A 22,969-nucleotide genomic window follows, 5' to 3' on the forward strand; every position below is an offset into this window, starting at 1 on the left:
ACACCGGTTAAGATAGCTCATTACACTAAAATTTTATTTAATGGCTTGTTAAAACACCTCTTATGAAGTGTGATTTCACCATCGAAAGAGTGAAACAAACTCTCAATTATTTTATATGATTTTTAGTGATTCGTCCCTGAATGATAAAACAAAAATGTTTTCCTCGCAAATAAAGGATTCTAGAGTTCAAATTTCGCTGAGATTTGGTGCATGATATGGATATCTAATCAAACATGCCTAAAAGATTCAGATATAAACGTTCTTTTTTAGTATAAAATATTTATGAAAATTGAAAACGTTATTTGTTAATATACAATTATGGGCTGTTTATAGCAGGAAGACATCGGAAATTATCCCATCTTAGTAGGGGTATCACCCGAGGGCGCCTATGCGTATGTGTATGTAATATCAAAAGTGCAGAGGTCATGTGGTACTGCACGTCACAGGGCCAGTCAAAAGGCTGAAAGAATGATGTGGTAGAAAGAGTTTTTTCCATAATCAATGAAGGGCATCCCGTCTCTGTTAAAGTGTTCCTCTTTATAAATTTTGTGGGAGATAAAGTCTCAAAGAAGTTGTTTGAGTGGATGATCACATTTGGTATCCCTGATTTCGTCCATCTTATACTCAGGCACGTTAAAATTGATTTTCCATTATTTTTACGTGCAAAGTTATTTTCACATAGAAAGTAAGGTATATTGGATGACCCCCCCCCCCCCCCCCCAACTGCATGTACATTGTAATGAATTGAAGAACTAAGCCCCTCCCCCTCCCTTAGGCTGTTAATTTGGAATAGACAACATATTTTATGGAGTTCTTGGGGGGGGGGGGTCCCCTTTTTTTTGCTAGATTGTCAGGAATTTTAGACGACTTCTCCTCTGCCCCCAATCCCACCCCCTTTTCAGAAAAGCCACGTCATGTGGCCGATACTCGTTGTCATTCTTTGTGCAACAAAACTTAAGTTGAGTTAAATTTCTGACTACTATTTCCTTACATATTGCTACATATTATAATGAAAAAATATATACGTATTTTAATTTATTTTAGCCCTAGATATGATTGAAGAAAAAAATAGCCTACCAAACTAACATGTAATTTCAGTCCAGTTGTACCTCGTAAAATTCGTTATGTAATTAGATATGTATTTTAGATCTAATAGATATGACTTTATTATGATTAATTTTTTGAATTTTAAAAAATACGTTAACATATATTCCGGAAATATATTGTTCATTGGTGACGTTTCACCCAAGTACGTACAATTTAGCGAGGATACCGCTTGTGTTCTGCCCGTATAGCACATTGATTTTCTTTCGGTTCTCGGTAGAAATCGTGGATTTCCGTTGTCTTTGCATATATGGTCATATCGAAATTCGACAAACATGTTAACTTGACATTTGTTGACTTGTAAGGTGTAAGATGTGATGTTGTAAGGTACAGCTATGTAAATACAAAGTCTACCAACGGAAATACTGTAGGGATGACCGCGTATAACTTAAGAAACAATGATGCATTTTTATAAAGAGAAATGTAAAATAAGAAATCAAACGATGACACAAATGAAGAGTACAACACCGAGGTATACATTTCTGAGAAACATAACGTACACCCCCTGAGTTGCAAACATACATAGTTGAAACAGAAATTAACACAGTTGCATGTTTCAATTAACAAGTTTACATGCTTGGATTTTTGAACACGATTACCCTCCATAGATAAGTGCTTACAATGTTGCGTAATCTATGAACTTGGCATGCGATAATTTAGAGTTCAAAATGCGCGGAGTAATTTGTGACGTCGACTCTTGTCTAGACTGCCCTGTTCGAGGTTTAAATGGTGCTTCTGAGTGATATGACTAAAGATTTCATGTTCCTAGGAATTTGCAATCTACTTACAAAAGAAAATTAAGTTTACGTTCGGGTAAGTGCTAATTTAAAACTAGACAAACTCAGACCTTATTACCTCAATGTTCTCCCCCAAACATGACCAAGATAAAATTATCCCAGATTTTCTCCTTCGGACTCGGGTATGTTTCAGAGATGAATAAGGTTGTGACAGCTATCTAATATTACCCCAGCTGTTAGAAAATGAGGCGTATTTTAAATCTTGGTCGCGCTGTATTTACGGAGGGTGGTGGGAGTGTCACATGTAGATGAAGCACCTGCCTTGCTGTATGACTATTTGTTTTCTGCAAGATAAATGTTTCTAGAAGTTTTGAAAAACTAGCGTGTAGTTAAAGTTATTCAATTTTACCAAGAATATACAGCATACCATATTTTTATCGCAGAGATCGGCAGAAGATTTTGATAAGATCTAAAAATAGATTGGCACTGGTGCTATCTTTTAGAGGTTGCATATATATATATATATACTGTATAGTACAAACAATGCCGAGTCGTCGTACAGTTATCAATGGCTAATAATGCAGAATCATCTACATCCTGAAAAAAAAGAAGAAATTTCACGGTGCTACTAGGCATTTACTGCTATGGAATATGCAATAGTGACAGTAGATGTACTACATATTCTATCTGCTTGATTTTGTCTTTTCTCTTTCTTTCAGAGCCTTGCTTCGTGGACTGGCCTTCGTCTCAAAAATGGCATTGTGAATCAAAGCTTAAGAATTGAAGTACAGTGTTTTAAATACATTTTCATTTAAAAAACTAAAATCTTTTGTTTGGTTTGTTAAATAGGATATGAAAATCGTAAAATGTACGTTTTCTATCTATGAAAATTGCAAACATTCCAGAAAATATACGTAACCCACTAGCGGGTTAAATATATTTTTCCGCAGTATTTGCGACCTTCATCTTCTGTCTAACAAACAAAAGATAACCACTTTATCATGTTTATATGTACTTAAAATTTTCCTGTAATTTAAAAAGATAAACAGATAAATACTTGCAAGTATGTAAGATATAGATATTTTTACCGGTAAGTTATTTAAAGGTATCAGCTAAAAGTTGACTCTACTCCATATGTAGCAATGATCTCCATTTTTATGCGCCCGTCATTAGATATGCTGTCCGTGCGTCTGTCTGGCTGGCTGTCCGTTCGGGGTCATATTTTCCATTTTTTCCTTAACGGATGTATGTACAACTTTGAAATTTAGTCCCAATTTCTCCCTCAAGAATTATAAGAGTGAGTTTGCTTTTCAGCTGGATTGGTCCATCCTTGACCAACTTTAGGGCTACAAGTAGGTCAAACAGTTTTCCGGACTTTTTTCTTGACTGATACAGATATTGCCCTGAAATTTACACATAAGCTTCCTGTCAGAGGAATACAAGTTCAATTGCATTTCAGCTGGATTGGCCCATCCTTGACCTTCTTTTGGGCTAAAATAGGTCAAACAATTTCCCGTTTTTTCACCATTATGGATTCAGATATTGCCTTGAAACTTGGTCACAGACTTACTTTTGGAGGATTACAAGTTCAGTTTCCATTTCAGCTGGATTGATCCATCCTTGGCCTTTTGAACTAAAAGTAGGTCAAACAGTTTTCCGGGTTTATTTTCCATTACGGATACAGATATTGTCCTGCTATTTAGTCAACGGCTTCCTCTCGGAGGAATACAAGTGCAGTTTGCATTTCAGCTGGATTGGTCCGTCCTTGACCTACTTTTAGGCTAAAACCAGGTCAAACAGTTTCCAAGCTTTTAATTTTCATTATGGATACAGATATTGCCCTGATATTTAGTCTAATGGTTAAAGCGCACAATATGCTTCCAGGTTGAATTTCAGTCTGACGGGTGTATATTGTACCGTTTGCGGTACTCTTGTTGAACGATGGTTTACAAAAATAGTTCAAGAAGGACAAAGTTTAATCGCATAAAATAAGCTACATATCATTGCACACTGCTTTAACACATTTGTTTGTTCGTTAGTAGTTTAAAAAATACATGTAGTTTGTGGAATATACGCAGACAAACTGCACCAAAACCAGTTCTACCTAGATTGATAACAAAATGTGTTTTCACTGTTGCAAAAGACAAGCAATGGATTTCAACAGAAATTAAAGTAGAAAATACACTTGAATGTAATTTATATTATTTACTATTAAGGTATACATTCGTGATGTATTACAATCATGAAACTAACATGCATAATACATGTAACTGTGAAAGTGGAAACAACACTAATTAATTCTTCTTGCAATTTTAACGTTACAATGATATTGAATTTTTGGACGTTGATCTAATTTGTATGACCAATATTTGTTACTTCCCTTGCGATTTTTATTACTATTCTAAGTTTATTTCTGCAATATGTTTATCTAGATCATTAATAAAATAATAGTAGAATTTCAATTTATAACAATAGTTTTTGATAATTGAAATAAACTAGAGGCCCACATGCCTTATCGGTCACCTGAGTACTTGTTAAGAGCATCACTAGTCCCAAGGCTAAATATTTAGAAAATATTTCTTGTTCTGAATATCTAAGCAAAATTTTAATATTCAGCAACAGTATAAAACAAGATATGTTCTTAAAACGTCAATGCCCTGGGACATACCTTAACAAAAGGTTTTACATAATACATGGTTTATCTTTAGATAATATGATCACTAATTTGGACCTACCCTAACGTCAAAACCCTAGGGTTGCGAAATTCACCATTTTTATACATCTTTTTCTGGTTTTCCTAAATATGTATTTAGTTTATATATTGTATCAGTAAACTGAAAATGATAATGACAATAATCTCTGTAATAATTATGGCTCCACCCTGAAACCAACAAACCCTTACCCTCTAGGATCATGAAATTTACAATTTGTTTTACACATATACACTATGAATATTAAATTTGACCACGCTCTGGAGTCAGAACCTCTACCCATGAAATTTACAATTTTGATAGAGGCCTTCCTGCTCTATATCACTATGCATTTATTTTTTCTGAAATATAAGCAGTTGTAGAGACGATATTGACAGTTTTTGGCCCGCTCCTAAGGCCCCAGGGGTGCGAGAGTCTTGAAATTTACAGTTAATGTCCCACTTGTTCCAAAGATGCTTCATAGCAAATTTGAATAGAATTGGAATGGTAGTTATCGAGAAGTTAAAATTGTTTTAATTGTTAACGCACGACCGACGTAGATCAATTGCAGTTATTCACTTGAGTAAACAACAGTTCACCTGAGTTTACTCAGATGACCCAAAATATATCGAAAATGTGTATACATATGCTAGTGTATTGCAGGATACGAACATTGTATTACTTAGCATTAACAGTTGTGATTGTAAGTTTTCTAATATTTTTTTCAGCGAGAGAATTAAACCATGAATAAAATCGACAGGAAAAAAATACAGAGAAACTGGACATATCTAAAGGAAAACATAGATGTCAAACACACAAGTTTTCTTGACAAATTGTTTGAGTCAATTTTTAAAGAGGATGATTTTGAAAGAGTGAATGAAGAACACACCAGTGGAGATAAAGTTGATAGGTGTTTACGAATACTCTTTACCAAAACAGAGGGTTACGACTGGTTTTGCAAAGCTTTAGAGGCCAGTGAGCATGACTTTGTCCTCGAAAAACTGCAGGAAACAAAAATCGATGAAAAAGAAATACAGGAAGGTAAGTGATGAAAGATGTGTTATAATTGCCGGTCGACAGGGGATGCTTACTCCTCCTAGACACCTGATCCCACCTCTGGTGTATCCAGGGGTCCGAGTTTCCCAACTCTTTTAATTTGTTTTCCTTATAGGAGTTAAGAGATCAGGAGATTAATCACTGTTTGTTATCTTCACCTTTTATATAAAAGATTAAATCTTAAGGAGGTATACTACATGGTCATAATGGCTGACTTCCTTCTAAAACATGAATGAAAATGTAATGTCAGCAATATTTGTCTATTCCTTTCAAATTCAAATGCCTAGCTGAGTAGCGCAGTGGATTAGGGTGACCGCCCAGTATTTCAATAGTCCGACGGTCCGATAGTCCGACAGTCCGAGAGTCCGAAACTCCGATAATTTGTGGCCACATATATAAGAGATCGCTATGTAATAGGCAGCAGAAAACAGGATTAAGTGCCGTGTGCCAGAGCGATTTTTTACGCCACAAGAGCAAAACATCGCACAGTGGGAAAACTTTGAACGGGTTCGACCTACATCGGGTACCTGTAAAGTGCGAAACGAAACGAAACGAAATCTACCGAAACGTAACCCACCGAAACGAGACGAAACCCACCGAAACGAAACGAAACAGATTGTATAACCGAACTCTATTAATTATAATAATTAAAAATGGTGTATAACCGAACTATATTAATTATAATAATTAAAAATGGTATCTTAAGCCCCTGTTAAAATTACCACATATAAATAAAATTTGCCTCCCCATTGTGGTAAGCTTTCGGCTTGACAGATACAAAGTTTTAAAAGTTGGAAGAGGGTGAGTAAGCACAAAGTTCATATCCGAAGTTGATTGAATACCCTGTGCAATTAGTTTAGGATCCATAAATTTCAGAACATAGGGTTACAGTTCGGCATAAATACACGTTTCAGTATTTTTTGCTCTAAAGTCAAATCTATGTATACATGTGGATATTGTGTATTTGTATGTAGTATATCAAACGGTGGATTCTGAGTGTGTCTTCCCGTTCTCTTTGCAATTTCTGCTTCCCTTGTTCATAAGCCTTTTGAGTTTACAAAATGCTGACCTCCTCCTGATATTTTTCCATAAAAAATTCTGTTTTCCGTCCCTTTTTCAATTCCCCGTCCTAGCAACAAAACAAATGTATAGAGTTATATTTAGACTCACTACATATCAATAATAATTTTTAATAACACACATATATATATTTTACCGAATTGCATTCATATAATATGGTATACTATCTAACTTTTTCCATTATTGAAAGTACTCGCACCTCAGCAGTTAGAGATAAAATAAAAGGTTAAGAGCTCTTCCTGCTTTCAAATTTCTCAGACACCAGTTTCTTAAAACAATGTATCTATACCCAAAAGCGGATCCAACGCAAGCGACCCCACCCCTTGTTTAGTGTGTTTCGCCAGACCTCTGAGACTGTAACTCTCCGTTCTGAAATTTATTGATCTGAAACTAATTGTACATGTTATTTAATCAACTTCGGATATGTACATTTTGCTTACTCACCACCTCCCCCCCCCCCCCCCTTTCCAGCTTTTAAAACTGTGTATCAGTCAAGCTGAAAGCCTATATCAAAGGGGAAGCGAATTTTATTTATATGTGGTAATTTTCACAGGGGCCTAAGATACCATTTCTAATAAAAGAGTTCGGTTATACAATCTGTTTCATTTCATTTCGGTGGGTTTTCGTTTCGGTAGATTTCGTTTCGTTTCGCACTTTACAGGTACCCACCTACATCTACATGTATATATTTCGGCATCGTCGGAAGCCCACGGTTGATTACGCTTCGTTCCTTTCTCCATCACCCGTGGGTTCATTCATTCCTACTCGCTGTGTGTGTGTCTGTATGTCTGTCTGTCTGTATGTATGTATGTATGCTGAATTTAAGGAACATTTTCATCGTGTCTTTATAGAGAGCTATGTAGATACATGTAGGTATACATATATACAGATATCTATAAGGCTTGTAGGGAGGGCTTACAACGGATACTCGTCAGGGACGTAGCAAAAGGGGGGGGGCTGATCCCTTCCCCACTTTTAAATTTTTTTTCCTTTCTTCTTTTTTACATGTTAAAACTCTTTTTGGTTCGGCTGCCCCCCCCTCCCACTAATCCTTTCTGGCTGCCCCCCAGCTTCCCCCTTTCAAAAACGATGCCACGCGCCTGCTCGTGTCTCCTTAACACTTTCAAAAGTAGGGAGTGGAGACAAGAGTATGTATGTGCCCCCTCCTTACACTTCTGGGACCCCAAACGAGATCCTCATCTTTATATCAAATGTTGTTTGATAACATCCTCCCCTTAATTCTAGTGCAAGAAATTTCTGTTCAAAAATTGTTATTTGCTATAAAGAAATGTATACCATAAAATTGGTATAAAATTCGGATATACAGATTTCCGTTGAAAAACTTAGATAGGCTCTGATTGGCGCATAATTGCATTATTGTCGTTCCATACAAAAATTGATTTCTTATTGATTGTGTTATGCCCCGTTATACAGAAAATTTTCATTTAATAAACTTTTGCCCGTGGGGGGGGGGGGGTGGGGGGGGGGGGGGGGGGCTTGAGGCCCACTTCAAACTTTTAAGACTGAGCAGGGTGGAGGGATTCCTACCATTTTTAGCTTGTTATTTCAGGGGTTGGGGTGATTATGTAGGTTACCGTCGCCATCTTCATGACGTTTATGTGGAACATTTTGGAATTGAATCCCATTTTAGCATGTGTCCCAATCTAAGTTTTGTGCTCTCCTGCCAACACTTTACGGTATTTGACTACGGCATTGGCGTTGCCTTATAGCTAATAACAAATTCGTCCGAACAAATTGCTAATTCGTCCGAACGAATTACTAATTTGTCCGAACAAATAGCTAATTCGTCCGAACGAATTACTAATTTGTCCGAACGAATTACTAATATGCCCGAACAAATAGCCAATTCGTCGGAAAAATTGCTAATTTGTCCGAACAAATAGCTAATTCGTCCGAACAAATTGCTAATTTGTCCGAACGATTTTCTATTTCGTGCGAACAAATAGCTAATTCGTCCGAACGAATAATATATTTATATATGGCCTTTCTACGCCGCCGTAAGTTCACACTTGAATGATTTTGGTCAGAAATGGATTGTCTGATTTATAATCAGGCCGTGTCGATTTTGGCGGTTTCTGGTAATTTCCTTAAAATAATGACTGACATGAATACATTTTAACTCTATTAATTAACATTTTTGGTTATGGTCAACATGTCGGACTATCGGACCGTCGGAATATTGAACCGTCGGACTATCGGACTACCGGCCTATCGGACCGTCGGACTACCGGCCCGTCGGACTATCGGACAGTCGGAATACTGGGCTTGAACCGTAGATTAGCACATCGACTGCTGAATTGTAAATTACAGATTCTAATCCAGCCAGGCTTTTATTATTTTTTTCTCGAAAAATGTGAATTTTCCAAGACCATTCCGATTTTCAATGATTATTTTTTTTTAATTTGACGAAATTTATATATTTATTTTACAATAAACTTCAGAATATATGCAGAATATAGAATAAATGATAGTAACATGTTGCAGCATAACTACATGATAAGAATTAAGGTAAATTTAAGAATTTGGGGGTGGAATTAGTACTCAAAAACAAGATGGTCCAAATACCAGATGAAAAATGCTAATAAATCTGTGAGTAAATTTTATCAATTAAACGCTATTCACGTACCTAACTTCCTATAAGAATATGAAGGTATGAAGCTAACCTTGATTTTGACCCCCCCCCTCCCTTGAAGTTATACTTGTATAGTATATTTGTTCGTGACGAGTGATTCCACTCAGTCTATGACTTCTTCAACCTTCTTGTACATAATATATCAGAAATAAGGCAGTCTTTAGCTGATTGGACAATGATATCAATAACATTGTTGAATTATATTTGAAAGTTTGACCTTTGTGCACTTAACATTTTCGTGATAAATCATAAATAGCTGTAGTAAATATTATGGAAGGGGCTTAACATAAAATCGGGTACAATCACGACCGAAATTCTTTTGCAGGATCATAGCTCGATAAGTAGATATGAATTTAAATGGTAGCTCATTACACTAAAATTTTATTTCATTAACCCTTGGGTTAGGGTTGATAAAATTTAGTGTAATTGATGTAGACAGGAAAAAATCTTTGAAATTTGTTTTCTTTTCCAGAAAAGCAAGGTATTTTAGTCATTTGTAAATTCAAGTTCGGTTTTGTGATGTTCATTTGGGACTCGATTGGGCTCACAATATGGCGTCAAATTTTTTTAATCCCAAGATTAAAACGGAAACCTTTGAAAAATCTTAACAGCTGAACAACAGCAGGGCTAAGGTGACTCAGTTGAGCGATGTGGCTCATGGGTCTCTTGTTCTTCATACCATCTTAGTGTAAATTTTCTTTAGTTATAAAAAACAACACAACCTGCCAACATAGTACAATCAATGAATTGCCCGCGTTGACAATATTTCTTTACATTGAATCATCATTACCCTTGAATAAATATGCTAGATATAATATTGTGATTTACGATGGGATGCTTACTCCTAGGCACCTGATCTCTCCTCTGATGTATCCAGGGGTCCGTGATTGCCCAACTCTCTTTTTGTGTTGCTTAAAGGAGTTATGAGATTGATCACTCTTCGTTATCTTTACTTTTCATGAGGAGAAATAACTAGAGAGAGAGAGAGAGAATACTATTTGTGAAACTTGCAGAATGTTCCTTCAAACGAATAAGAATTTGTTTACAGTGACTTCGAAGCACATTCGTAAGATGTGTAATATCACCTTTTTAAAGCTGAATTCTATGGGAATAATAGAACATAAAAATGCTTTGGGGTGTCCACATTAGGTAATCTAATTCCTTCATATTCCAGAGGAAGAAAGGACTGTTCAGACTGTGAGAGAAATTTTGCATGCTTATTACGCCCGAACAGATCACTCTTCTTTCGCACTGAAAGAAGAAATAGAAGATGACGTGAAATACGAATTTAGCCAGCGGCAACATATTTGGGATGCATCTTGGACTCTTCTAAGCAAAGTGTTAATGGAAGAGTTTCCAGATATAATTTACAAACGGAAGAGAAGGTATATTATAGTATTTATGAAAGTCATTTTCACCTGTCTTATTGAAAACTTTTCCCCTAACCCTTTCATTTTCATTGTGTATATCTAGATTTTTATCATGTACAGAAAAGAAATGGTGCGTGGAATTAAGAGGAAATCAGATTTCACCAGCGGCGAAGAAGACATTGGGTCAGAAAATGAAAAGGAGTGCCAGGCAAAGAAGCTCAACTTGGACAAGCCGTCCGGTAATCAATTAGATTGTAAAAGGTCATGAAAGTCAGATCATGGCGGGTGTGACTGGTCGACAGCGGATCCGCTCTTCTAGGTACCTGATCCCACCTCTGTTATGTCCAGAGGTCCGTTTATGCCCAACTCTTTATTCAGTATTCCTTGTGGGTGTTACGAGATTGATCAGTGTTCGTTTCCTTCGCCTTTTATATAGACAATAATTGAATGTAAAAATGTTATAGACACCATAGACACTTCTCTCCAAGTTAATAGTCTAATACATGTTATGTAGTTTATATAAAGTTGGTAGATGAATAGAGACATATATCGTTAGATTCAAGAGTGAATGGTCCTAATGTATTATGCTCTTAGGAGTTGATAGGTCATATTTGTTGGTATCATTATTTTTTGTAATCTTTCAGATGCAAAGAGAAGTGAAAAAGATCCCACATCATCATTGCCCTTAAAAGAGAGAACTGCAAATGGTATACGTGCTATTTTGAATGCCAAGTTCGTTGAAAAAGGTATTAATCTATCAATATTAGATACCTTTGTGGAAGAGGATGTAAATGGTGAAGTCTTTTGTTCATTTACTATGGAAGAAACATACCTATTATTTCCAAGAGAACTATTTCCCAACCTATCATTTGGGCAAAGGAAACGCATTATCAATATTCGTGATGAAATAGTACAGGCAGAGGAAAATGGTTTCACATTCTCTGAACATACTTTTAAAGACAGCAAAGAAGCAGTCTTTCATGAAGCTGAAGTGAGTGAAAATTCTGTTGCAGGAGGTTCCTCGATTTCAGATAAATTTCGAGAAACCTTTCGAAAATTTGGATATGCCACCAAAGAGAGAGACAGTTATCTCTTTGACTCTATTCTAACATCAGAAAATCAACTTACCAACAGCATGTTGGAAACAGTGCACTATTTCGTGTACGAAACATTAGCTGAGGATATGGTTCCTGAATGGATAGCAAATATATCTATACCATTTCTGTGTAGCTGTTTGAACGAACGTATGAATGGCACCATTCATTTTGGAGTGAAAGTGTTGCCAAATGAAAACTTGTTAAAAGGAAATGTTATCGGAATATTTGCCAACAAACAGAAAATAAAAAGATCTCTCTATAAAGCTGTTAGGGATGCTTTCTTTGAAGATGATTTTGAAGTTGTGAATCGATGTATGCAACCACCACAGTTTATCCATGTTACATTGCCAGGGAATGCAGATAAAGTCCAAGTATCAAATAAATTTGTCGTTGAAATCGATATTATTCCTTCTTCTAGTCTCGTGCAAGAAACAGCCTTCTTCTTGAGGAATCAACCACCCCCAAAAACGCAAGGGCAAAAAAGATATTTGTACAGGTTTAAGAAAGGAACTGCTATTCCCATAGTTTTGACAGCGGAACAAGAACATGCCTTTATGAGTTCTAAATCCAAATTTACCCAGGAGCGTAGAAAACAGGAAGAAAATAGAACCCAGACAACCCCAAAATTTAAAGACTTACGCCAACAATTTTTGAATATATTTTCTGCTGGTAATGATGAACTTCTAGAAGAAATTTATCCATTTTTGTTTTTGAGTCCATTGGAAAGTGATCTTGGAGAGGAATACGTTGCAGAAAATTTTGAATTTTTACACGACATTGATCCCAGTGTAATATTTGATTTTGATTCCTGCAGCGAAGGGAAAGGTATGTTTCACTTTGTTGAAGACGACCAAGAAAAAATTTTCAAAGTTCTGACAACAGATACCTTTGATAAAAACAGTGAAGAGAATATGGGTAAGGATTGCTTGAGCAATGCATTGGAAGACTTACGGACGTCAGTCATCAAACCTTGGGTATTCTGCAACGGGTACCAACCCATTAGAAAAGACCCCTTCAAAAAATTAGCCTGGAAGCAAAATAGGAGCAATGGATTTAAGGAGGCAATTCGTTTCTTTTATGGTGAAGTACCCGAAGATCGCGCTATTGTTGTGTTTCTGCTATTCTCGAAAAACTATGACATCATGCTGGACGCAGCTGATGAGGTTTTATCAAAATTCCGCGATCAATGGATTCTTCTCGCAACAAACGAATCAATTGCTAATCACTGGAAGCAAAATTTATTGGAAAGAGAAAGCGTAGACAGAACTACTTTGGATGAAAGATGCATTATAGGGATGTCATGGAAACATGTCAATGAAATGATTAAAAAAGTTATGAGAACCAAAGCAACAGCTGCCAGTGAATTACCCACTTCTAGTGGTGCTTTCTGTCGTCTGAAAGAAAAAACAAGAAACGAGTTATTTGATCTTGAAATTCTAAGTGCAAATGAATGTGATAATGACCTGAACATTCCTAAGGACAATATAGAACAACACAGAAAAAGTGTCGAAGAAGCATTTTTTAGGGGAGGTGTAGTGCAGTGGTGGAACTTGTGGTTCGAAGAAGATCACGTTTTGAAACGCAACATGCACAAGCGCTTAGTTGATGAAATGAATAAAGTATGTGAGGGAAATGAAATGGATGATGATAGTAAAGTGGGAATTGTTCGCTTAGTTCATCAGCCGGGTGCAGGTGGTACTACATCTGCAAAACAAGTGCTGTGGGATATGCGGAGAAAATATCGATGCGCAGTGGTCCAACGAATTACAGAGCAAACATGTGACCAGATTGAGAAGTTAAGGTACTATGAAGAATCAGAAAATCCAAAACCACCAATCATTCTCATAGACAACGAGGACGAGGAGAAAATGGCAACTCTATTTGCTCATTTAGAAAATAGGGCGCGAATCCTCTCCAGAAGAAGTGAAATACCATGCAAAGTTTACTGTGTATTTCTTGTATGCTTTCGAAGGGCAAATCTTCCGAAAAGCTTGCTTGATCATACGTTTCAATTACGTCATGAGCTGAATCAACAAGAACTTAAATGGTTTCAACGGAAACATGAACATCTCCAAGAAAAATTTGAAGCAGAAGGTGGAACAAATCCAATGTTACTCATCTCATTCAACATGTTGAAAGAAAATTTCAACAAAGATTACATCAAACGGACAGTTCAAGAATTCGTTGATGATATAAAAAACGACCAAGAACAAAATCTGTTGTGTTTTCTTTCTCTGATGAATACTTTTGATCTGGATTTTCAGTCTGTACCAATAAGTGCGTTTGATCCACTTATGACTAATTTCAAAAACATTAGGAAAATAACTTTTGGTTCAGTAACGCAACAACGACGGGGATTCCGAAAAACTTCTTGGGAAGCCAATCTAAATTCATCCTTGCTTGTACTTGTAAATAGAAGTGCCAGATTGGATTGTGGAAGTAAGCTCAAAGGCTTTTGCATCATCAATCAACTATTCGCGAGCGAAATCTTTATGTACATAGCATCAAAGAAACGCATGGCAACAAGTGAAATGATGATATATTTTCTAAACTCAGCAGTTTTCAAAGGGTTCAATAGGTCTTATGAAGTTCTGAAAAAGATAATAAAGGACATAATGAAGAGACGCGAAGTGTTAGCTACAGGAAGGAAGGAAAATTTTTCACCTTTAGTAATGGCAGTAATAAATAAAGAAGGCACAGACAATGCTGGCAAGATCTTAGAAATGGGATTTGAAATGTTCGATGATGCAATGATTGCTCAACAGATAGCACGTTTGTACATGTATTCTAAAAATTGGGACCGTGCTGCGAAAATTGCAACAAACATGAAACCTGAGAACTCGTATCTGTGGGATACATATGGCCAAGTATTTAAACGGCAGTTGACAAACATGTACTTGGACACATCTAAAGAATTGTCAGATCTGGAAGGGAAAGATGCAGTGGACGCAATTCAGTTGGGACTGAAGGCAATACAAAAGTTTAACCAAGAACAAGAAAAAAGTGAAAGAGAACATAGTGTCAAATTGAATGATGCTGGGTATTTTGCTGAATTACGCACGGTGTTAATTCTTCTTGAAATTCTTCACTTTTGTCCTGGAACTAACAAGCAAGATGACCTCAGGAAATTTCTCAACGACAGCCGTTACATGCCTTCTTTTTGTGAAAATTTATCAGAAGAAGCAGTAAACCGCATCAAACATTTTCAGTTTCGAACTAACACGGTGATGCGCATTATTGAAGAACAGAGTTCACAATTAAAGAGTGATATTATGAGCAATGCCACAGTGTGCAAACCTGATTTTACACAACGAAATTCTTTAGATTACCTGAGGGAAAACTTGGATAAATATTTTGGAGAAAATTCAGATAGCATTCCTAAATCATTATCCGCACACGACAGAGCAGAATTCATTCGCCGAAGAGTTCGATGACTTGTTGGAAATACCTTGACAACAGTCCTGAGATTAAAGACAAAAGATGATGGTCCGTCAATACTAAAGAAAGTAGAAGACTTGTTGTTAGAGAACTGTAATTCAAAATTTTGCACGGTAACGGATGTGAGACAGCTGGTTGGTGTCTCTATCGTAAAAAACCTCAACCAAGAAAACGCAGATGATGAATATAGAGAATTGCTCAAATGGAGTAAAACAGCGCTAGAAATGACTGGGAAAACGGAAGAAAGGCCGTCTTTAGAAATTTATATGTTTGTTGTTTTGTTACACTGGCCGACCACCCAAAGATATGAAAAATTCGTCGACGAACTTTGTACCGTGAAACAGCTTCAGGATGCCATAAAGAAATGGAAGAATATATTTTTCCAGATTTATCCTAAGCAGCGTGAAGACAGCTTTTTACATCGGAGGGATACCACTTTTTTCTTCCTTGGTCATGGGTCTGCATTTGGGGAAGTAGTGTATTACGAGGATCTGCATGATAAAGGTGGATCTCGGTATTTTCGTGGGGATTCAGTTTGGCGGAAACAAAATGTCAGAGACAGACTTAAAAGAGTGCAGGGAATCTTGAAGTCGCATGGTCTAGAAGTTGTAATTGACATAAAAGGTCCACGAGGAAACACAGAAACAGTAGTTATAACAACGTCACTTCCGGTCACTCAGAGACATCTGTGGAATAAGAAGGTGTACTTTTACGTGGGATTCAGCTGGTCTGGCCCCAAAGCTTTTGATGTTTCTTCAGAGGAGACACCGTCCTCTGAATCATCTAAATCTGTCAAATCTTCAAGTGGTTCATCAGTCAAAGGCTACAATAGTCTACACAAATACCGTGATGTCAGCACTCATGAGAGTTTTCAGGAAAAGATGCAAGAATTCAAAAATTCTCTTACAAAAATTCAGCAGCTGAAGAAATTGAAAAGTGTAACGCAAAGAGAGGTAATTTTGATCTATGTTTATCTGATACTAAATTCACGATTTCAATCTTTGTATCATTTGTATATTTTTTGGTTATAATCACAAAATGTATATTTCATGATTCTGTTTTCCAGAAAGAGCTGATGATGACAGAAGACAGAATCAAGAGTGAAAGAGAAGATTTAATGAAGAGAAGAGACGAGTTTCTGTCGGGGACATTTTATTCCTCAATGTGTAGAATATATATATATATATATATATATATATATATATATATACAGAGAGAGAGAGTAAAATATAACTCATGAAATGACAGTAATATTATAAAATTTAGTGACTGAGATGTCATGAATGTAACTTTATAGTACAATTCTGTGTTGATCTAGCAGTTATGAAAATTGATAGGCACAGTATCTTATAAGTATAATATAAGTATGCTTAGTATTCTTTGCACATTAAGTTGAGAATTTAACTTTAATTTCAATGTACTTGTAAGACGTTTTTCTCGTGTTTCCATTACCTGAATATACAAATAACACTTTTCATTGATGCTGTTATTGTTCATAGACTGAAAACCAGTTATCTCCTTGATATGATTTGGAGTTACATGTATGTTATATTCTAATATTTACATTTGCCAATGCACTTCCTTATATGACAGTACTAATGAAATTGATGTTCAGTTTCGTGTGAAATGAATTTGGTCATGTGATCAGTTCGTTCTTGCGAATGAATACAATCACCGCTTCAAAAGTCAGTTCCTGTATTTTCACCTGGCTTCTTGCTTATACAATGCAGTAGGGGATTTAGGACCCCCCCCCCATCTCGCCACAAATTTATATAATAGAAATAGTGTGAGTAAAATTCCAGATTGGCTAAGCATTTTGGCTAATTCTTGACTTTCACACACCCCCTTTCGTAAACCCTGGATCCACCACTGCAATGACATCATAACAGAAATAAACGCAGTAGGATATTTATACAGTTTATTTTGTAAATAAAAAAAAATTTCATCAATTTATGAAAGAAACATTAAACATATATCGTTCTGTTGTTTCATTTTATGCAGTTTTAAATACAGTCTGCAACTTCTGCATGGCGATTTCATAAAATAAAGTTCTATGATATTTGAAGCGAAAACATGTAGGCAGAGTTATAAGCCTACATGTATTTACTTCATGATGATAAGTTAACCTGTTGTTTCCTGGCAACTTCCATCACGGCTATAACTCGGCATGATTATACCTGCACTTGGTCTAAATCTGTCCTACTAGCTGTCTTGAATCGTCTCCTGCATGGCTACAACCGCGAGTCCTAACGATGAACATACCGTTGTTTCTTTCCAAAAACCTGACTAAGACCTTAACGTTAACTTGACCCGTCATATCCACCATCAATTCTCTCAGATCCTTTGAATTTCTGTCGAAATCTGTGATCAACAAATGCGTTTTCAACTAAGTAACCTAGACGGACGCCAGTTGCTCAATCGCTGATCGCGACCAAATCACACCACGGATGTAGTTTACTCCACTCTTGTCGTCATTTCAATTAACTTTACGCTCTAAATTACCTTTATTTTTACACATGTTTCGTCTTTTTTTTTTTTTTTTTTTTTTTTTAGCATTTTCAATTAAATATCTATATCTTATATTCTCTTTGATATTGTTCCTAATTTTTTATTCGATAAAACTCTTACGAACTATATTTTGCGTTCTACGATCGTTATTTTGGTCATCTGCTACATAATCATGGAAGCTCGATAAGAAAACAAATCAAAATAGAAACGCCCTTCGGGTGTTATAGGATTTGATCACGTGACCAACTTCATGTCATATCCCAACAATATTCAAAAATGATATCTTATTTCTTAATTAGCTCTTATCCTTGGACGAATTTGGCTCCACTTGTTTGGCACGCTGTATTTAGATCTAAAACTTCATAGTTATTTCGGATTTCAAACATTTCGGTTGAGCATCATTGAAGAGACATTATTTGTCGAAATGCGCATCTGGTGCATCAAAATTGGTACCGTATAAGTTTTACATTATGACCCCTGGGTCGAGGCCTCTACTGGTGGACTGTTAGTCCCCGAGGGTCTCTACAGCCCAGTAGCTAAGTACTTCGTTACTAGCTTGAAAATACAGATGTATATTTAATTGCTGTTAGAAAATTTAGAAATTCATTTCAAAATTAAGGATTATCTCCCTCATGCATAGCTCTTATCCTTGGACGAATTTGGCTCCACTTGTTTGGCACGCTGTTTTTGGCTATATTTAGATCGAAAACTTCATAGTTATTTCGGATTTCAAACATTTCGGTTGAGCATCACTGAAGAGACATTATTTGTCGAAATGCGCATCTGGTGCATCAAAATTGGTACCGTATAAGTTTTACATTATGACCCCTAGGTCGAGGCCTCTGCTGGTGCATGGACTGTTAGTCCCCGTGGGTCTCTACAGCCCAGTAGCTAAGTACTTCGTTACTAGCTTGAAAATACGGATGTATATTTAATTGCTGTTAGAAAATTTAGAAATTCATTTCAAAATTAAGGATTATCTCCCTCATGCATAGCTCTTATCCTTGGACGAATTTGGCTCCACTTGTTTTTGGCTATATTTAGATCTAAAACTTCATAGTTATTTCGGATTTCAAACATTTCGGTTGAGCATCACTGAAGAGACATTATTTGTCGAAATGCGCATCTGGTGCATCAAAATTGGTACCGTATAAGTTTTACACACACACACACACACACACACACACACACACACATATATGTATTCATTATTTAAAATTTGTATTCACCTGAGGATGGATGTTAAAATCCAGAAAGCGCTAGTGATTTAAATATATTTTGGAACTGTAGATTTTCCTGCTTTTTTATTGAATTATTTTGACTGTGTGATATCAACTCTTTCTATTTGGATTATATATATATATATATTGATATATATATATATATATATATATATATGTACACAGTTGTATATAGAAAGCACAAACAAACAATTATATCACCCAACCTTACATAAACCCCTAGGATCTAAACGATACATGTGATAATCAATGAATTATTGATTATCACATGTATCGTTTAGATCCTAGGGGTTTATGTAAGGTTGGGTGTTATAATTGTTTTTTTTTTTTTTTTTTTTTGGTGCTTTCTATTAAATATTCTATACAATTGCATTGAAAGATCCACTCTCCTTATAAAAATATCTTAAACACTGAATAATACAGCGACTGTGTGAGATTGCACCAGTGTGTATAAGTAGCGCTTTAGGAACATAACAAAAACTTCCTTTCTTAGGGAAGTCGTTGTGGCCGAGTGGACTTACGCACTGATTAGACAGTCTTGCTAGGCGGTGGGTGCCGTAGGTCGCTGGTTCGACCCCGGGCTGGGGTGAGTACCTAGTTGTGATTATTTAGTGCTTTATATATATATATTATATATATATATATAGTGACTGAGTGATAAAGCACTAAAATGTCCGAAAACAGTCATTCGTCATTAGGGTCTTTTTCACTTTTATTATTATTACAATTGTAGGGTCTTCCGTCTCCATTGAAGACCCTTGATTTTGTGCAGAAGATTTCTCGGAGATGGTTGGATCGATTTGCTTCAAATTTTCAGGGTTGATTCGTTGCCATTTGAAGTTTGTACCGCCATTTCCATTTTTAAAAAATCACTTTCGGTTGGAAGTTATCCCCCTTTTATCGATTTTCAAGCTAGAGTGCTGAAATTTTCAGTGATGTTAGACACGTTGTAGTTATGCAGTGCCTAGTATGGAAGCTCGGTAGGGATCGAAAATGGAGTTTTAAAAAGTGCCCAATTTTTTTCCGCGTTTTAAATCAGAACTTTTTACTCGTAAATATTTTGCTTAGACATATATAACAAAAGAAATGGACCCATGGGCCTCATGGCTCGCCTGAACCATTGAATTTCTGTTACAATGATTAACTTTTTTTTCACGAAACTTTTGAAAAAAAAATGTAGAATAAAAGTTGTTCAGTTTTGCAAGATCTATGATATCCAAAAATAGGCCCCCGGGCGTTATGGCTCGCCTGAACAGTCGAATTTGTATCACAATTAATAATATTAATATCTTTTTTCTCGAGAAACTTTTGCCAAGACATGTAGAACAAAAGTTGTTCAGTTTCGCAAGCGTTAACTAACGATGTTAAGAAATAGGCCTGCAGGTCTAATGGCTCACCTGAACAGTTGGGTTATTGTTGCAATCTATAATATTTTTGTCAAGAAACTTTTAATAAGACATCTAGAACAAAAGTTGTTCAGTTTTGCGAGATCTTTCGAACAACATCAAAAAAAGCGAACGGTCCTCATGGCTCGCCTCAACAGTTTGATTAGTGTAACAATTACTAACTTTTTTCTCGAGAATCTTTTGATAAGACATGTAGAGCAAAAGTTGTTCAGTTTTTCAAGATCTTTCAAACGATATCAAGAAAAAGGCCCACGGGCCTTATGACTCGCCTTAACAGTCTGATAAATGTCACAATCAATAAAAAATTTTCCTCGAGAATCTTTTGATTAGACATGTAGAACAAACGTTGTTCAGTTTTGCAAGATCTTTCAAACGATATCAAGAAAAAGGCCCATGGGCCTTATGACTCGCCTTAACAGTCTGATAAATGTCGCAATCAATAACTTTTTTCTCAAGAAAATTTTCATAGGACATGTAGAACAAAATTTGTTCAGTTTTGCGAGATATATCTAAAATGATATGAAAAATAGGCCTCTGGGCGACATGACTCGCCTGATCAGTCGAATTTGTATCGCAGTAAATAACATTAACTTTTTTCTCGAAAAAAGGCTTTAATTAGTTTCCGAGAGGGGCAGAGAGTCTTTGATTTATTACACTTAAATGATCATTATTTGTAAAACATCACCGAAGCTAAATTGTACGTCTAGACAATATATTTGTATCATTATTTATGAACGAAAATCTCAGTCAAATTCTTATCTCATCACATCTAAAATTGGACGGAAGACCCACTCGTTGCTCGCAACGAGATCGCATCTAGTTTTAGTACTTTTTATATCTTTAGTTATCTGATGTCGTATCTACTGTTAGAACGGATTTTTGTGCCTCTCTCTCTCTCTCTCTCTCTCTCTCTCTCTCTCTCTCTCTCTCTCTCTCAGCACTGAAAAGGCCAAGACATTGTTGGTTATTTGAACCTCAAATTTTCGACGCAACCCGCGTGTTTATGAAGAGACATTTATTAAATAAACAAATATGACATACCACGGAATAAAACGACAAATATCAATGATCTACATTGTTAACAAGAATGATACACTGATGTTCTGAATTGAGAAGAATGGCTTCGTTGTAAGCGTGTCTACAGACGAGAGGGTAGAGAGTTTGTACGGCCATTATCGGGTCGGGATTAAAATAGAATTTTTTTAAAAATTGTAGAAATAAGACATATTCAAAAAGAAAACGTCCAAAGCAACATGATTGTAAATAAAATGGTGGGAAGATAATGCTTTGGAGTGATTAAGTAGAAACATTTATTTGATAATTCGTAACATTGTGTATTCGGATATCGTAAAGAGTGCCGATAGCGAAATATAATAATATGATAAGATTACTACAAGAACACGATTAAAATACAAAATGAAGAAAAAAGTGATTTCTTGGTATTAGAGAGATGACCACTGTATATAAATAGGATTTTTCCTGACTGATTGACCACAACTACTGCTTCATCGTCAGCGACACAGATATCCAGGTTCCTGTTCTCACTGCTATATTTATCATAATCACCAGATGAATAGAGAGGACAACCGTGATCATCAAACTGAATGGTTTGTTTCTCTTTGGAGTCGGAGTAACGCACTACTTTGGATTGTTTGTTTTTTTTGTTTTTTTTTTTTTTTAGCTCATATCACCTGAGCTGAAAGCACAAGTGAGCTATTCTGATCGCCTGTTGTCTGTCGTCTCTCCGTCTGTCGGTAAACTTTTTTTTATATTTTCGCCTTCTTCTCCAGAACCACAGGGCGAATTTCAACCAAACTTGGCCAAAAGCATCCTTGGGTGAAGGACTTTCAAGTTTGTTCAAATGAAGGGTCATATCTCTTTCAAAGGGGAGATAATCACAAAAATGCAAAAATAGGGTGGGACCATTTAAAAATCTTCTCAAGAACCACTGAACCAGAAAAGCTGAAATTTACATTTACATGAAAGCTTCCTGACATAGTGCAGATTCAAGCTTGTTAAAATCATGGCCCCCGGGAGTAGGATGGGGCCACAAGGGGGATCAAAGTTTTACATACAATTATAGGGAAAATCTTCTTCTCAAGAATCATTGGGCCAAAGAAGTTGACATTTACATGAAAGCTTTCTGACATTGTGTAGATTCAAGTTTGCAAAACTCATGGCCTCCAGAGGTAGGTTGGGGCCATAATAGGAACTAATCTTTTACATGCAAATATATATGGAAAGTCTTCAGATATGGGCCAAGGTGACTCAGGTGAGCGATGTGGCCTATGGGTCTCTTGTATCATTACTGATCATGGTAACCAGGTACTGCAGACATTTCAAGACATCCACCAAATGTAGTGTGATAACGGTATGTTCCTGTTTTACTTTTCACTAGGTTTACAGTTTTATTATCATAGTATAAAGAAGATCACCGTCCCGTGTCACTGCTATGCCCTGTGGTTCATTCCCTGACTCGGTTTGTATTGATGTCAGTAGTTTACCCTGAAGGTTGAGGAGCTTCATGATTTCGTTATTCCCACATGTCAAGACCACTGAGACGGCTAACGCTGCGTTGATATTTACACC

The 22,969-nt window shown here is 36.2% G+C and overlaps 1 protein-coding gene across 2 annotated transcripts; it reads left to right on the top strand.

Annotated features, from left to right (window-relative positions):
- The first annotated feature begins 1,724 nt into the window (after positions 1-1,724).
- Positions 1,725-19,021, top strand: LOC125653962 (sterile alpha motif domain-containing protein 9-like). 2 transcript variants are annotated; one of them, XM_048883646.2, is made up of 7 exons: positions 1,725-1,917; positions 2,561-2,626; positions 5,260-5,572; positions 10,495-10,705; positions 10,811-10,929; positions 11,335-16,178; positions 16,292-19,021. In XM_048883646.2, exons 3-6 carry the CDS (start codon positions 5,275-5,277, stop codon positions 15,219-15,221), a joined length of 4,515 nt encoding a protein of 1,504 aa, XP_048739603.2. In that variant the 5' UTR covers positions 1,725-1,917; positions 2,561-2,626; positions 5,260-5,274; the 3' UTR covers positions 15,222-16,178; positions 16,292-19,021. The 2 variants fall into 2 exon arrangements, with proteins under 2 accessions (XP_048739603.2, XP_048739606.2); XM_048883649.2 differs by lacking the exons at positions 1,725-1,917; positions 2,561-2,626; positions 5,260-5,572; positions 10,495-10,705 and having other exon boundaries at positions 10,879-11,009.
- Positions 19,022-22,969: the final 3,948 nt, after the last annotated feature.

This window comes from Ostrea edulis, chromosome 7, assembly GCF_947568905.1.
Source record: "Ostrea edulis chromosome 7, xbOstEdul1.1, whole genome shotgun sequence".
In the NCBI taxonomy this organism is placed as follows: domain Eukaryota; kingdom Metazoa; phylum Mollusca; class Bivalvia; order Ostreida; family Ostreidae; genus Ostrea; species Ostrea edulis.

Excerpts from the sequence above, each read along its gene's own strand:
- LOC125653962 (XM_048883646.2), top strand. The coding sequence starts at position 5,275 with ATGAATAAAATCGACAGGAAAAAAATACAGAGAAACTGGACATATCTA. Across the intron at positions 5,573-10,494 it reads TGAAAAAGAAATACAGGAAG|AGGAAGAAAGGACTGTTCAG; the intron begins GTAAGTGATGAA and ends TTCATATTCCAG. Across the intron at positions 10,706-10,810 it reads ATTTACAAACGGAAGAGAAG|AAAAGAAATGGTGCGTGGAA; the intron begins GTATATTATAGT and ends TATCATGTACAG.